This window comes from Linepithema humile, chromosome 1 (genome assembly GCF_040581485.1).
Source record: "Linepithema humile isolate Giens D197 chromosome 1, Lhum_UNIL_v1.0, whole genome shotgun sequence".
NCBI classification, from domain to species: Eukaryota; Metazoa; Arthropoda; class Insecta; order Hymenoptera; family Formicidae; genus Linepithema; species Linepithema humile.
The window spans coordinates 23,910,166-23,924,928 of record NC_090128.1 but is presented as its reverse complement, the minus strand read 5'-3'; the positions used below and the strand labels follow the sequence as shown (position 1 = coordinate 23,924,928).

Here is a 14,763-nt window from a genome sequence, read left to right as displayed (position 1 = left end):
TGCAGAAAGTGAAGAGCCTGCCGTGGAGAACATCGAAGAAACATGAATAACTGCCGATCACGTGGTATCATTGCAACTGATCGCAAGACGATCAAATGCATTTTTGAATACAAAATAGAAGCATTCCCAGATATTTTATCATGTCGAGATAAGATCGTGTTAAAATAATCTGCTGTTTTTGTTCCTGGTTTATAATTAGCGTTATAACCCAAACAAATATTTTTAGTGTTATTCCTGTGAGTATAATTATGAAATATGTTTGGAATGAAAATAGAGCAGTGTATTATTAATTAAAAGCCACCGAAATTTAGCAGGCGCAACCTGCTTTCGATATAATTAATTTTAGTTAATTTTGAGACTTGGTTCGAGTTCAAGATAAAGATAAAGCACAGAGGAATGCGCTTCGATACGTCTACGAGCAGCAGGATAAATGTCGACCAATTGAAACGATCATGTTAAGCGATGTAGACATGTTACAGCATCGTACATACACACACACTCACCGATATCCACATCCAAATTTACTTCGCAGTAGTGGTTAATAGAGATTTGGTTTATAGGAGCATAGGAAACTTCGTCCCGGCGAGGTGGTGGACGAGCGCAAGGTGAGATAAATCGCTAAGAGAAAACACGGAAGCGAATGCCTCGTCTGCAACCTTACTCGACTACCAAATGCATTTATATTACTTATATTTCTCACTTGCACACTCTCTTACACACACTCACCGGAGCAAAGAGAATTAACGAGCATTTGACGAGAGAAGTATCTTGATTTTGATCCGATAATGAATGAAATTTGACAATCTTTAGTAAGGAATTTTTACAATTCTCTTTGCTCGAATCTTGCCTGCTCATTACTATTTACTTACTGTGGTCGTACTTTACAGCACACAATGCACGAAATCTGCACGCATCGTTTCGAATTTAATCACACATTTTAATAATTAATATTTAAAAATGAGTAAATTTCTCATCAAACGTGAATGATTACATTTCTGACGATTGCGTGCAAACTCGCGCGTACGAGAGTGTTCCGTTATCTTTTATTTCAGTACAAAATATTTCGATGCATTTCTCTTTTTCTCTTCTTTTTCTTACATATGCATTTAAATATTTTTATTTTAATAGATCTTGTGAATCTTATTTTTTAATTTATTAGACTAAAAGACTAAAAGGTACTGTGATACTCTCGCACGCGCGCCTTTCGATGTTTCAATACACATAATCCAGGACTTGATCAACGAGTAAAAATCGAATGCATCTTTGCACCTGGCACGAATCTGTTGCAACCAAATCTTGCACACTGTTCTGACTATATAATAATAATAATAATAATATTAATTAATTAATAATGCGAGATGAAAGAAACATTAAAGGAAGAAGCCAGGGCGTGTTCATGCGTGTCGGTTCGCGGTCAATTAGCCGCATACTAGGTTTCGAATTCTCTCTAACTTAAACTTCGTAAACTCATAGATCACCGGATCTTGGCAAGCATTGTGCCGCTGTAGACAGGCATCAGCGCTAATAAATGTTCTGACCAGTGCGACATGACATGTGAATCATGCTTAACAACCAGGCGGCCTCACATCGCCACGTGAAACACTTGTTACCTCGTTCTGCCAGCATCGGACGTACATCAAACGGTTTGAATTATTATCCCGCATACCGATTTGTGAATCAAGCAGATCCGCGCACTTTTGTCACTCGAAAATTCAGAAGGCATGATTCTGGTCGGACTCGAACAAAATGTGCGAAGTCGATGGATTATTCAAAAACTCTCTCTAAATATTATAATGAGATTTTCAATACTTGAATATTAATGAAAAAATTACAGATGTTAAAAATAAATAATAATTACAAAATTTTTTCTTTTATATAAAGATTAAGTTTATTGAAACAATGATAGTTTATTAAGATAATTAAACGTAAATAATATTGAGATCTCATGAATCAATATCACGCCCTTGCTTCTTTGTCGATTATTTCGACGAGCCTCGACGTTGATCATTTTTCAGAATAATTAAATCGTAAAGAATGAATAATATTAAACTGCACTAAAAATTTTGTTAAAACATTTACAAAGCAATTACATATAAAATTGCAAAAAAATTACATATTGCAGAAAATCGTGATGACGAAATTCTTACGAATACAATGTTCCGAAAAATTCAACGTGAGGTTCGAAAGAAACCGAAAACTCTCAGATTAACGGCGGCGAACGATTCGCGTCTCTCATACGCGATTATACACAATAGTCTCATCGATTTGGTTGCATCCGAGTTCATTGATATGTGTCAGCTGATATTATGCCACTGCTCAATCGCACTGTCGTGTAGCAATGCATCGCACAGAAATGCAAATGCACAAGCCGTTACAACGTCGGTAAGGCGAGCCTCGAACAACCACCAGCCCCAGCCCAGCGATCGCGTTCGTCTACGCGATTCCCTCTTGTCTCCCCAACCCTCTTTCACTTGTACTCTCACCCGACTTCTTGGACTTACCGATACTCTGCCCCGAGCAAAAGAGTCCCAATTGTTAAATAAAAAATAGCTCAGTCAAGGATATCGATCCGCCCCTCAATTTTTAACAGATAGCAAGATAGGCACGCAGGAAACAGTTTTTGTTTTTTTCTTTCGTGAATAATCGCTTTTTGCCAGCTGTTTATTAAAAATGAAAAGGATTTTGATGTTCGTCCTGTGTCAGTGGAAAGGGTTTTGTCGGAAAGGATTAACGATCCAGCAAAAGGAAAATTTTCACGTTGACGAGCAGTCGCATTAGTTATTTGTCCCTCATGTATTCGTCTCTGTGATTTTTGCAGTTGGGAAAGTTACGGCCCGGTGAGGTGTTGGACGCAAAGGTGAGATTTGTGTTCGCTATAACACAAAGCTTACCTGCTCAAAGTGCCATCACCAGCAATCTTCTATATTATATGTCGCTCTATTTTTCTTTTTACGGCCCCCTCCCCCACAAGCTCCCTTTTTGCATTTTTGAATTTTTCTGCGCCCCTCAGCCCCCATGATTTTTGGTCCCTTTTTTTGAGCGATGTATTTTGTTTTCCCCTGCCCCGCCCACAAAGAAAGACAAAATAATAAAAGCCCAGCAACTAAACGAGAACTAAAATGTACCTGGCGATGAAGTTACCAGTGAGAGAGGCAAAAGCAACGCCACGCGTTACCGCAGGACGGCAATAATATTATTAATAATGATAATAATAATGATAATGACCATGAGGATGATGATATATTAATATTAATAAAAAAATAATTCTGCGACATTTTTTTAACTGAAGTTTTTGAGGTTGCTGCTGCTGTTGCTATCGCTATTGTAAACACGCTAGCCGCTACTTCTTCAAACCATTACGGTTTAATATCGCAACTTTAATATCGGTTTCATATTTTTTAATATTATATGTTCGTGTGAGGGCATATTCGCAAATAATTCACTGATCAATAATTTGAGTTTTTTTTCTCTCACACCCCGAAAGACCCCCGTCGAAACAGCACGCCCCCTTCTTGATACGAGCCCACTTTACGTGGACCCCCTCCCCTAGAATTTAAATTCTAATCTCTCTCTCTTTCTTTCCCCCCTCTGTGTCTCTGTCTCTACCTCTGTTTCTATCTCATCTTTTGTTTTTTCACGCACCACACACAGACTAAGTCCGGTCGACCAGGCGCGCTGCAGGAAAAAGAGGTTAGCACAATATCTTTGTTGTGCGTGTACGCATATATATATATATACATATATATATATATACATATATTTTTATATTATTTTGTATTATATAAGTCACATACGTTATCTTGATATTTCTTTTTTTAATTTATTGCGTGCTTCAAGTCTGGGAATTATTTATGCAGGATAATTTTGGATGACATCCAAAAGTCTCGTTGAGTTAATCGATTAATATGAAATCGAATTATTTCTTAGCAAAAATATATTTGAATTGGCTTAAAAATTAGATTTTTTACGACAAACAAATTCGTTGATTCTTGTCATATTTTTCTTAAAAAAAGTTTGCTGCCAAATTAGTCAAAATATTCATAGACAAGATTTTGGATATTATTCAAAACCTGTGTATATCTATAAATATTTTGCAATGAGCACTTGTCGCGATAGTCAACGCCGACGATGCGCTTTCAGATAGTGCTTTTGCATTGTGTCGATTTGTATATATAAATATTTATAAATCAACTTAATGTGTAGCGTCTGAGAAAGCTCGTCGCGGTCGCATCGCGGAAATTTTGCTTATTAGTTCGAGCGGATACACCTGTACATTTTATGCGGCTGTAGATGCAGTTTAGATGCAATTGTAATGGTGGTGAGAGATTGGCATTAACTCACATTAAAAATAATCAGCAAAAAAAAAAAAAATTGTTGACATACGCTATTAGTTTTGTTGTAATTACGAAAAATTTTTTTGTATAAAATCTACCACCATTAAAAATTAAGTAGTTGCAGCACGATTCGGTTTCAGGCTGTCGCAGTAGTGCGGTCTTATCTATACATTTACAATATATTTAAATGAATAAAATAAAATATTTAAAGTTATTCCGTGAATTATAATTAATATGAATTACGCTAAAGTAATTCATATTTGTGAAATTATGTAAATTGTGTACAATTCGTGAAACATGTTGTAAAGACGATGATATTAAAATTATTTATTATCAAAATTTACTTTAATAGTTAAACGATTATTCAAATGCTGGAGAAACAATGCTAAAAATTTGAATTAATAATTTCTGTAATCTTACTGCTGCGATTGATTTGAAACCAAGCAGTTTTCTTCTATATATGTCAGAGATTTATGTGTGAAATAACTTATTCGTTTATGTATAGGTGTAAATATCTATTGTGCTCACACTATATGTGTATCGCGTAAACTCGGTCAAAGTATTCTCATTTTCATCGCAACAAATACGATGTTATCTTAAAAGAATAAGAAATTAGTCGGCATCATCACATTATTGTTCTGATTTATGAATATGACATCGTATTTGTGTATGTCGTGTAGATATTGTAACGTGCCTCTTTGTAAATAATCTTAATCATTGAATTTAGACGAGTAGTCGAACGGCAATTTAATTGACATAATGAGGATCAGATCGGTTCACGGAGTAAGCAATCATTTTCATATATTCGTGTCATACACGAAGAAAATAATCATTCATATCACACGCATCATTTTAAATCCACGTTTTTCTTTCTTCCTTAAATTTCTGTATCTTTTGGTTTTATCCTTCTTTACGTTTCTGTATCTCGATATTTAACAACGATGATCATTGCGAGAAAACAATTAAAAAATATCTCTATAATACCCTATCGAAAAAATTAGATTGCACCAGCAGGAATAATTATTTAATATAAAGAATATTATATAACTCAATATCCGAAAATTCTTTAGCTACAATTTTTATTCACCTTTTCTTTTATTGTGGCGTAGAGTTATTCCTTTTAGTGCAATGTAATATAATCTTAAAAGTCTCTTGACCGACGACGATTTTATGTCATTAACTATGTAATATAGTAAATAGTGTAATTAACTGTTGTATTTTGTTTTAAATTTTTATCTTACATGTACATACTCGTGATTCGTACTTCCGCTTTGCGATTCACGCAGTGACAAATGCGTTTGCCACGTTGTTACGCACCGAGTGTTATACATCGTCGCACAAAATATCGTGTGTTCATAACATCGTAAGAATATGTTTCATCTGTCTCATCATCGAATAAACGATTCCTCAATTATTTTTGGAAGGCAGGAATGGCATCAAAATATTCAAAGATTGACTCTGGTATTATTTCATATTTTCTGTTATTGAATAAGTCACTTTAAAAAAGGGCAACTTTGAAAATTTTTAATTTACGCTCCTGTTTTCTTCAACCTCTCATTCATCTGATTAATACATTCTTTTTACGTTTTCTGACCGATTATGTGTACTCAAGGGATTCTAATATATTTATTTAATTATCAAAAATATTTTCTTTACACGCAAACAAAAAGAAGCACACAAAAGTGGAATAAATGTAAGTTGAATCATATGAAACAATTTGTTATAAAATATAAAAATTAGGGAATTGATAATAGTTTAATACTTTTATAAAGTGATTGCTAAAGAGAAAACCCTTGAAATCGCAATCGTAGTCACAGAGCTACGTGGTAGAAGAAATTACCACGAAAGTCATCATGTGAAATTATCCACATGTATCGATCCCATCTTGCTAATCTTGCATTCTGAAAAGGACGAATTGTAGCATTGTTACTAATATTATTGAGACTTACCCGATTTCTGTGATTAACAAACAGTGATCTAACGATTGAAACGTAACGCTGACTAATAATGTCAATTAATTATTAATTGTAAATAACGATAACTCACGATAAATAAATGTCAATAAACGTAAGTAATTATTAAAGTGTAAAAATATGCGAAATCGCATGAATTGCAAATTTTTTTTTAACTATAACGACGACTTCCGTTTCTGAATTTTTAATTTAATTATATAGTTTACTTTTTGCAAAGAATTTAATTTTAGAAATATTAAAATTGCACAAATTATTTTTTGTCGACACATATGTGTAAAATTGAAATCAGAATCATAAAAAAACGCCCGTAGTAAGTAACTAAATATTTATCTAATTATTATTTTCTGATTGTAATATCGTTCATTAACAATAATTTATAGTAATTTGCTTTTCTTGATTTTGATTTCATAAATTTACCGAACAAAAAATTAAACTTAATTCCGCAAGGAATTCGATGGAAGTTGTCGCGCAATTGTGCTTCAAATTTTTTTGCTTTCATTTGAAAGCTTTTTATTGTTCATGTCTAGCACAAAGGTAAAGTACAAGTTTGCTTACATTCTCATTTAAATGACGCAGCGTCGTCGTCCGAGCACTGCGGACATCAGAAGACCAAGCGTGGCGGACCTCGAGAATAAAATCAATCAGCCTAGTACACCTCTGCGAGATGTTGGACCACCTGGACCACCCCAGATTGTCGATGTGCAGGAGTCGTACTCCGCCGTCGAAGGTAATTTATTTTGTCGTTAAAAATTTTTTACATTTTGTAAAAGAGTTTTTTTCCAGATTTATAAGTAATGGTACATAAAATTGTAGCTATGTTGTAAAATTTTTATTATGTAATTAGAAATATATATGTATAAATGTTAATATTATGTAATTAAATATTGTAATTGCCATACTATAAATAACTAATTTAACGGCATTTTGCAGACTCGACGGCGTATCTCACCGTCGCGGTGGAGGGCACGCCCGCGCCAACTTTCAAGTTCTACAAGGGCATCACCGAGATCATCGAAGGTGGTCGTTTCAAGTTCCTCACGGACACAGAGACCAACACGATCACCCTCTGCATGAGGAAGACGAAGCCCAACGACGAGGGTACTTACAAGATCGTCGTGAGCAACATCCATGGCGAGGATTCCGCCGAGATGCAGCTCTACGTTTCCGGTAAGTTGACTTAATCCGATTGTCATTAAGTTTCGAAAAAAATAAGAAATATTTGAAACATGCTTTTTTTATTCTAAACTATTTATATTTATAACTCTGATAAAATAGTGATATTATTTAATTAAGTATTGAATAAGTTTTGACATTTAAAATAGTAGCATAAAAGTTGTATTGATATTTTATATTTTAATTGGTTATACAATTTAACAATTTTACAACAGACGCCAGTGGTATGGACTTCCGTGCTATGTTGAAGAAGAGAAAGTACCAGAAATGGGGACGAGAAGAGGCCGACCAAGAAAAGGTGGATTTGAAGGAAGTCGAAAAGCCTATGCCGGCGTTGAAAAAAGTGGAAAGGGTACGTATTTTTATTTTGTTCTATGCACACGTGCAAATTATAAGCAGTATTAGGCGGAAAATTTAATAAATTTTTAGTCACACGCAATGTAGAGCTAATAAAAATAATTTATATAAATGAATTGCTCCTAAGATAAGTGCAATTTGAATAGAATCGTTCTGCGGCATTTAAGAAGTTGGTTACGTATCATATTTACAATCGCTATCGATGCAATGCACGTAACGTGGATGCGAGAATGCGATTTTAGCACGTCATTAACAGCCTGATGTCTTCGTGAATGTAAGAACAGGTGACATATATCGATGTTCAATATGTAACATAAATTTAATACCATCTTTTGAATTAGCCACTCTCTAAATCCACATTCTAATTTAAAATTTGTCTCATTATTTATTTTAATTCGACAGTTCTATTACTAAAAAATAATTTTTTTTTTTTTAATTTTTATTTGGCTAAAAATTATAATGGATGAGCTTCGACAGAATTGATGAAATTTTTGAATTTTTTACGAATTTAGGATAAAATTCTACATTGATATTTTTGATAGATGATCAATTAATCAAATGTATGTAATTTTTTTCTTTAGCATAGTTTATAGCAATTTTGCTAATCTTGCGCAGAAACATATTTTTTGCGATGCCTCGTCTTCAAGATCTCAAATCTCAGTGCATTTTCTTTGCTCCTCTCTTTCTTCTTCTTTTCTCTGTCTACCTTTCTCCCCTTAGTCGCAAAACGGTGTGCACGGACCGAGCTGGTTCCAAGACGGCGAGGAGATAGTGATCTTGACGGAAGGTGTGGAGATCCTTCGAATTTCCCTTGTCAGGAAGGGTGAAAGTAACTGGAGCTGGCTCAAGGTTTTTTTTCGAGCTACCCTACGTAGTGAACCCCGTAATGACAATGACAATATGACGATGACAATTTTTGAACGACGAGACGTTAAAAATTCGTTTTTGTCTTTCGCATTTTTTTGTCAACTAAATTAAAAGAATAAGAATAATTAACTGGAAAAGAATTGTAGAATAATAGATGCGTCTTTTAAATTCTCAACAAATTTCTCAAATATTTGTCTCTTGCGATACATTTGAATCCTGACTGTGGCACATAAATTCTTTATTTTCCCAAACTCTATTTTGTCGCACAAGCGACATAACTTTCTTTTCTTATCCTTAACGTATGCACTTTTACGTATGAGTATGTTTAGAGTTAATGCTGCACTTCGAACTACATCTATCCCTCGATTCCTTTCATTGAAACAAACTTGTGTTAAATTATTAAATCTCTCTTTTAAATTTTTTAAAAATTATTAAGCAAATTTTAGATGAGTTAATTTAATTTTATTATCGAGAATTAATAAAGTAGCAAAATTAATTTTTTTAATAAAATTATGTAGAAATTATGTTACAGATTATTTTCCATCGTTATGTATATTGAGGGCTAGTTGTGCATTTTCACTGTATTACACATTTGTCTATTAACAAGCAAGCACAATTAACGTAACTAGAGAGCCTATGCTGATAGAACAAAGAACATAAAGATTGTCAATAAAACATGTGACGAAATTGGCACTATTCCGAATCTATTGCATGTGACACTCTCCACAGGAAAAAAGCATTATCTCTAAACGCATAGAAGTATTATAAAAAATAAGAACTCTGATACGTCCAAAAATTCACAGTTTTATATATACACTAATTATTTTAGAAAAGACGCATTGCAAAATTAAAAATAGTTGATGAACATAATTTTTCTTTAAAATTTGCTTATCTTCATCTGTCGATTTCTTTTTTATATCAGAGTTCTTTGAAAATCGGTATTGGCTAATTGTATAAGAGTGGCATTAACCATGATGTGTGTGTGCCGGGCATGCAGGACATCTTCGACATTCAGCGCAGGCCAAGTTTGCAGGAGCTAATCGTCGACTGGCCAAAACTAGCGACACGCGCCAAGGAGAAGGTTCGCGAAAAAGAAAGTCTTAAAGCAATACATCCTTGCACTAGATTCCAAAAACCAAGAAACAGAGAGCAGTATTGCCCCGCAAGGCTTTCACTTCCTCCGCGGTATTCTGGTTGATTAAGGGCTTCGAAATGTCCAAACATCACTCACATTTCATATTGCCAAAAGTGCCAAATTATTTGAAAATTTATATGAGTTTAATTATATGTGTGTATAAAGATAGTAAAATAATATTTTAATTTTTCACAAAACTTTTTACGTTTCGATAATTTATAATTATAATTTTCCAGAATACCCGGTCTTTGGGTTTTCTAAACTAGACCCTCTAAGCGAGATAAGACAGAAAAATTGTGTTGTAACACGGCAAAGAGATCAGCTCTTGCACAATGTGGGCATTTAAAGTAACTCTAATTGATCTTTTATTCAAACAGATGTTACATCAATCCGACTGAGGATGTAAACCGAATAGATCAATGAAAACGTAACAGAAGTCAAGTCAGTTACTCGCAAGAATTTTAGATTTATATTTAATAGACTTGACGAAAAAAAAACAATAACTATAGTCAAATTTATTATTTTTGAAAAGTTGTACAAATTCTTGCGACTATTTACGATTAAAAAATCCCTTTGGCCTGCGCTTTTCCAAATAATCTCTAAAAATTTTGGAAAACTATAAAAGTTTGAATATAAATTCGTAGATATTATTCACAAACTATTATAAACTCACACGGCTGAAATAAAAATTATCAATCCATGCTTTATACGCTTAGCTTAACTAAAAAAAATCTTATCACCATGTGTACGCTTGTTGTCACGCATGCATACGCTTTCATGAATGTTTTTGAACTAAAACACATAACAACGTAGATCATTAAGTTTGATTATTCGAAGAGATTAAGTAAATCATTTAGAGTTAACATTTTTGCACTTTGCTCTGTTGAGTTACATATGTGACTCATTTGATTAAGAAATTACTTAGGATTATCAATGCGATAAAAATTAGAATAATATTAATTAGAAGCGAAAATATTAATGATAATAACCGATTATTCACAATAACTGTACATTGTGTTTAGCGAGAGAGAGATATTTAGTGTGATAGACTTAATATTTTGTAACAATTTAATAATTATTGCAATACCTGTTATAATTATTTAATAATTGTAACTGTAATTAATCATACATAACTCATAATGACGAGCAGCGACATTTTATCCAAAAAATCCGAAATAACGAAAATTACGAAATCATTACATCAGTATAAATAAAGCTAGCGATGACAACCAAATACTAAATGGAAGTCCATTGTGGGCTTTCATCAGCGAGCAAGATCGACAATCGTGATTTCGAGAAGATGCTGTGATCGCGGATATGCCTTTTGTTGTTTCTAGAATAGTGGATTGCGTAGGCCGTCTCTGGCCGAATTAATTCCCGACTGGCCGACCCTGCATCACTTCATCAAGACGGAGGTTGGACCGATTCTCACGTGAATCGAACTCCTATCAATAATCTCACGTGATGTCGATTGTCTGTCTGCCTGCCGCTTGTCTCGACAGTTTCCGAAACTCGACGATCTGTTTGAATCTTCTATCTTTGGTTCGCTTGAGAACTCATTTTTTTCTCTCTCGACGATTCTGCCGAACAAATTAATTATCTCTCGCTCCAGACTACTTCCGTTTCTACTATTTCTAATTAATGAACTCTATTGTCTTTCAGTTAATTTCTTGAGATTAAACTTATATCTCTGTTTCTACTCTATTGCATTCTCTGATTCGATCTTTACGTGTAATTTTACTTCTTCTAATACTTCTCTTACTTTTCTGTGGCGAACACTTTGTTTAATTTTTTAATTTACTTAAAGGCATTTTAACTTGTGGCAATTTTTCACATTCTCCATGATAAAGAAATTGCTCATAGCAATTTCAAAGAAAAGGAGTTTTCGGTAAATAAATAATTAATGAAGAACATGAAAGTAGACATATCTCTATATCAAAATTTTTTTTTTAATTATATAAAAAGTTTAATTAGATTAAAGTGAAGTAGCTAACGTAATATAAATAAAGATTAATTTCTATTTTTATTTATTGATCATAAAAATATTTGTATTTAATATTATTCATAGATCAATTTAGCTATGTAAGAATAAATTTTTTTCAAATATTTTGGAACTATTAAATTATTAAAACTATTAAAACTATTAAAACCTTCTTTCTATATAATGACAATATGCAATTTTTTTTAATTCTCATGTTAAGTAACATCTTCTTTCGATGTCGTATCTTAAATAAATGTCGTGTCATAAGCAGCGCGCCTCTCCAGCAACTCTCTCTTCTCGCGCATCTTGCTCAAGCAATGAATACTTCTTTTCTCGAAAAATCCCACATACTTACTCTTCTTCTTCTGAAAACCATTTAACGCCAATCTTAACAGTAATAAGCATGACAAGTCGTTTGGCGAACAGGCTTGAAAACGTTCGACGAACGATCGAGCCTTTCACAGATTTTTTTACGTTTTTTCTCTAGAATATTTTTTTCTAGAATTTTTCCCGAATTGTTCACGGAGATTTTGTCTTCGTTCTTTTTTTCCTTTTTATCGCTCTCCGTTCTCTTACTCGTACGGAGTGGCGTCGGCGTCGTTTTTTCGATTTTTCTGCCGACTTTTTCTACTACTTTTGCTGTATCGCCTGGCAGAGCGATTGCTATCGATGTTAAACGATTATTATTACTGCATTTTCTTGTCAGTTGAATTCCTGAACATGATCCATGGCTGATCGGTGACTTTTCTTTCACAGAAACAAGATAGCTTCCTGAAGCCACTGGTGGACCAATACGCCAAGGAAGGCAAAGATAAGAAGGTCGTCTTTGAAGCGAACTTTTCGAAACCGAACTGCAAGCCGAAATGGTTCTTCCGAAAGGACGTGAGTGTGTCTTTTACTTTCAAAAATAATTTTCAGTTTTTAAAAAGTATTTGTTAAACTCAAAATTATTTATTTTTGTATGTAATGTATTTATGATTATATAATGTAGAAAGTGTGTATATAATATAGAAAGAAAGTAACTAAAAGTGTTGGTGCTAAAGATAATTTGCTTTTTGCACAGGAACTATTTCCATCGGCCAAATATAAGTTCAAAAACGAGGAAGATTGTTATCAGCTCATCATCACTGGACCCAAAGTCGAAGACACTGGAAAATACACGATCGAAATTGCCGGTGTATCCAGCACAGGCTTCCTCAACGTGGACGGTATATATTTTTAACAAATTCTTCTCTTCAATCAATTTTTCATGGCGAGTAAAATTTTATGATGTTTTCGAATTTTTCAAATTCCAGAGCCCGATCCGACGTACACCTTCACGAAACCGTTGTCGAAGAAGACAAGTGGCTTCACCAAGCATGAGGCCTACATGGAGTGTACAGTCAGTTCCAACATGGCACAAGTTACCTGGCACAAGGACAAAACAAAACTCGAGGTAATCTATCACATCAGAAATTTGTGTAAATTATTATTTAGTACTTTTTAGTAAACCAATTATTATTGTTGCTCTTCAGGATGGAGAACAGTTCAGTATTTCCAAGGATATGTCAGGCGTGTGCCGGTTGACGATCAAGAGCGCAACTCTCGAAGACAGTGGCGAATACAGTTGTAAGATAAGCAAGCAAGCGGATCATACCGAAACTACTCTCACTATTGTCGGTGAGTACCGTTTTTATTTTACAATTCCATTTTAACACAATTTCTTATGATATATTTTGCTCCAAATTTTAAACTTATAAAAATTAATAATGATTTTTTTTTCAGAATATCCTTACAAATTTGTCAAAGTGCTGAAACACCAACAGCTCGTAGAAAAGGAAACACTGACATTACTTTGCGAGCTGGACGATGTTGGTGGTGAAGTGCAATGGTTCAAGGGTGACCAGGCGATTACGCCTGACAAGAGGTACGCCTCAGGCAACCAATGACAATTTTTTTCGTATGTTTATCTTTGACTTTGGAAACATTTTCTATAAGCGATTTTTGCGTTAGGATACAAATCAAGGAAGAGGGCAGGAAATGCAAGCTTGTCATTAAAGACTGCAAGGTAACCGACGCCGGGCTCTACTCCTGCGTAAGCAATGCCGATAAGACGGAAGCTGAAATCGTAATAAATTGTAAATAATTTATTATTTCAACTTTGATTTTCAATTATTTACTATAAAAATAAAAGATTGTATGTAATCATGTGTCTTTGCATTTGCAGACGCTAATCGCTTTAACAAGAAGCTAAAGGACACAGTCGCAATAGAAAGGGAGAAATTAGTGCTGGACGTCGAGCTTCAGGATCAAACTGCGCCGGCTATATTCTACTTCAACGACGAGAAAATTGAGCCCAATGAAAGAGTGGAGGTCAAGAATCTGGGTGGTGGCAAGCACCAGCTGGTATTCAACAAAGTGGAGATGACAGATGACGGTGAGGTCATGTGCGAGAGCGGCCAATTGACCAGTAGTTGCAAGCTCACTGTGAAAAGAGGCGAGAGTAAGCCTATCGTCGACTTCCCCGATAAAGTCGAAGGACCCTGCAGCGCACCGTTGGTCTTTGTCGTGCCTTTCAAAGGTAATGAATCACATTTTATAACTTAATAGAAAAAATTCGACAGCAAATGCAATAAAACTAATGAATATAATAGTTCATGTGCGCAAGTGTTAGAATATAAGTTGTGAAATTTACATTTGTGATCTGCACAGTTGAGGGCACCAAGCAGAGTCAAGTGGAAGCGAAACTGATGAAGGACGGTAAGGCGCTGCCTCTCAAAGACGTCGAGATCATCGTTGGTGAGGACAAGATCACGTATAAGATCAAAAAGCCGCAGCGCGAGTCATCTGGAATCTATCAGATAAAGATTGGTAACAATCAGGGCGAAGAAGTGAAGGATGTTAACATTATCATGCAGGGTTTGTGTTGTTTTAATAAAAGTTATTTAAAAAATTGTAGATTTC

At 34.4% G+C, this 14,763-nt stretch overlaps 1 protein-coding gene across 50 annotated transcripts in view; it reads left to right on the top strand.

The window, feature by feature from the left end:
* bt (projectin protein bent) overlaps nt 1-14,763 on the top strand; it is a 92,484-nt gene that overhangs the window by 42,286 nt on the left and 35,435 nt on the right. For 44 of the 50 annotated variants that reach the window (XM_067347068.1, XM_067347067.1, XM_012363586.2 and 41 more), the window contains 13 exons: nt 561-605; nt 3,652-3,690; nt 6,884-7,034; nt 7,238-7,474; nt 7,696-7,832; nt 12,577-12,702; nt 12,884-13,028; nt 13,116-13,255; nt 13,335-13,479; nt 13,585-13,726; nt 13,813-13,937; nt 14,027-14,380; nt 14,512-14,718. In XM_067347068.1, the coding sequence (XP_067203169.1) occupies nt 561-605; nt 3,652-3,690; nt 6,884-7,034; nt 7,238-7,474; nt 7,696-7,832; nt 12,577-12,702; nt 12,884-13,028; nt 13,116-13,255; nt 13,335-13,479; nt 13,585-13,726; nt 13,813-13,937; nt 14,027-14,380; nt 14,512-14,718 (1,993 nt within the window). Of the gene's footprint in view, nt 1-560; nt 606-2,818; nt 2,858-3,651; nt 3,691-6,883; nt 7,035-7,237; nt 7,475-7,695; nt 7,833-12,576; nt 12,703-12,883; nt 13,029-13,115; nt 13,256-13,334; nt 13,480-13,584; nt 13,727-13,812; nt 13,938-14,026; nt 14,381-14,511; nt 14,719-14,763 lie in introns of all 50 variants that reach the window. The other 6 variants (XM_067347054.1, XM_067347040.1, XM_067347039.1 and 3 more) reach the window with 5 other exon arrangements.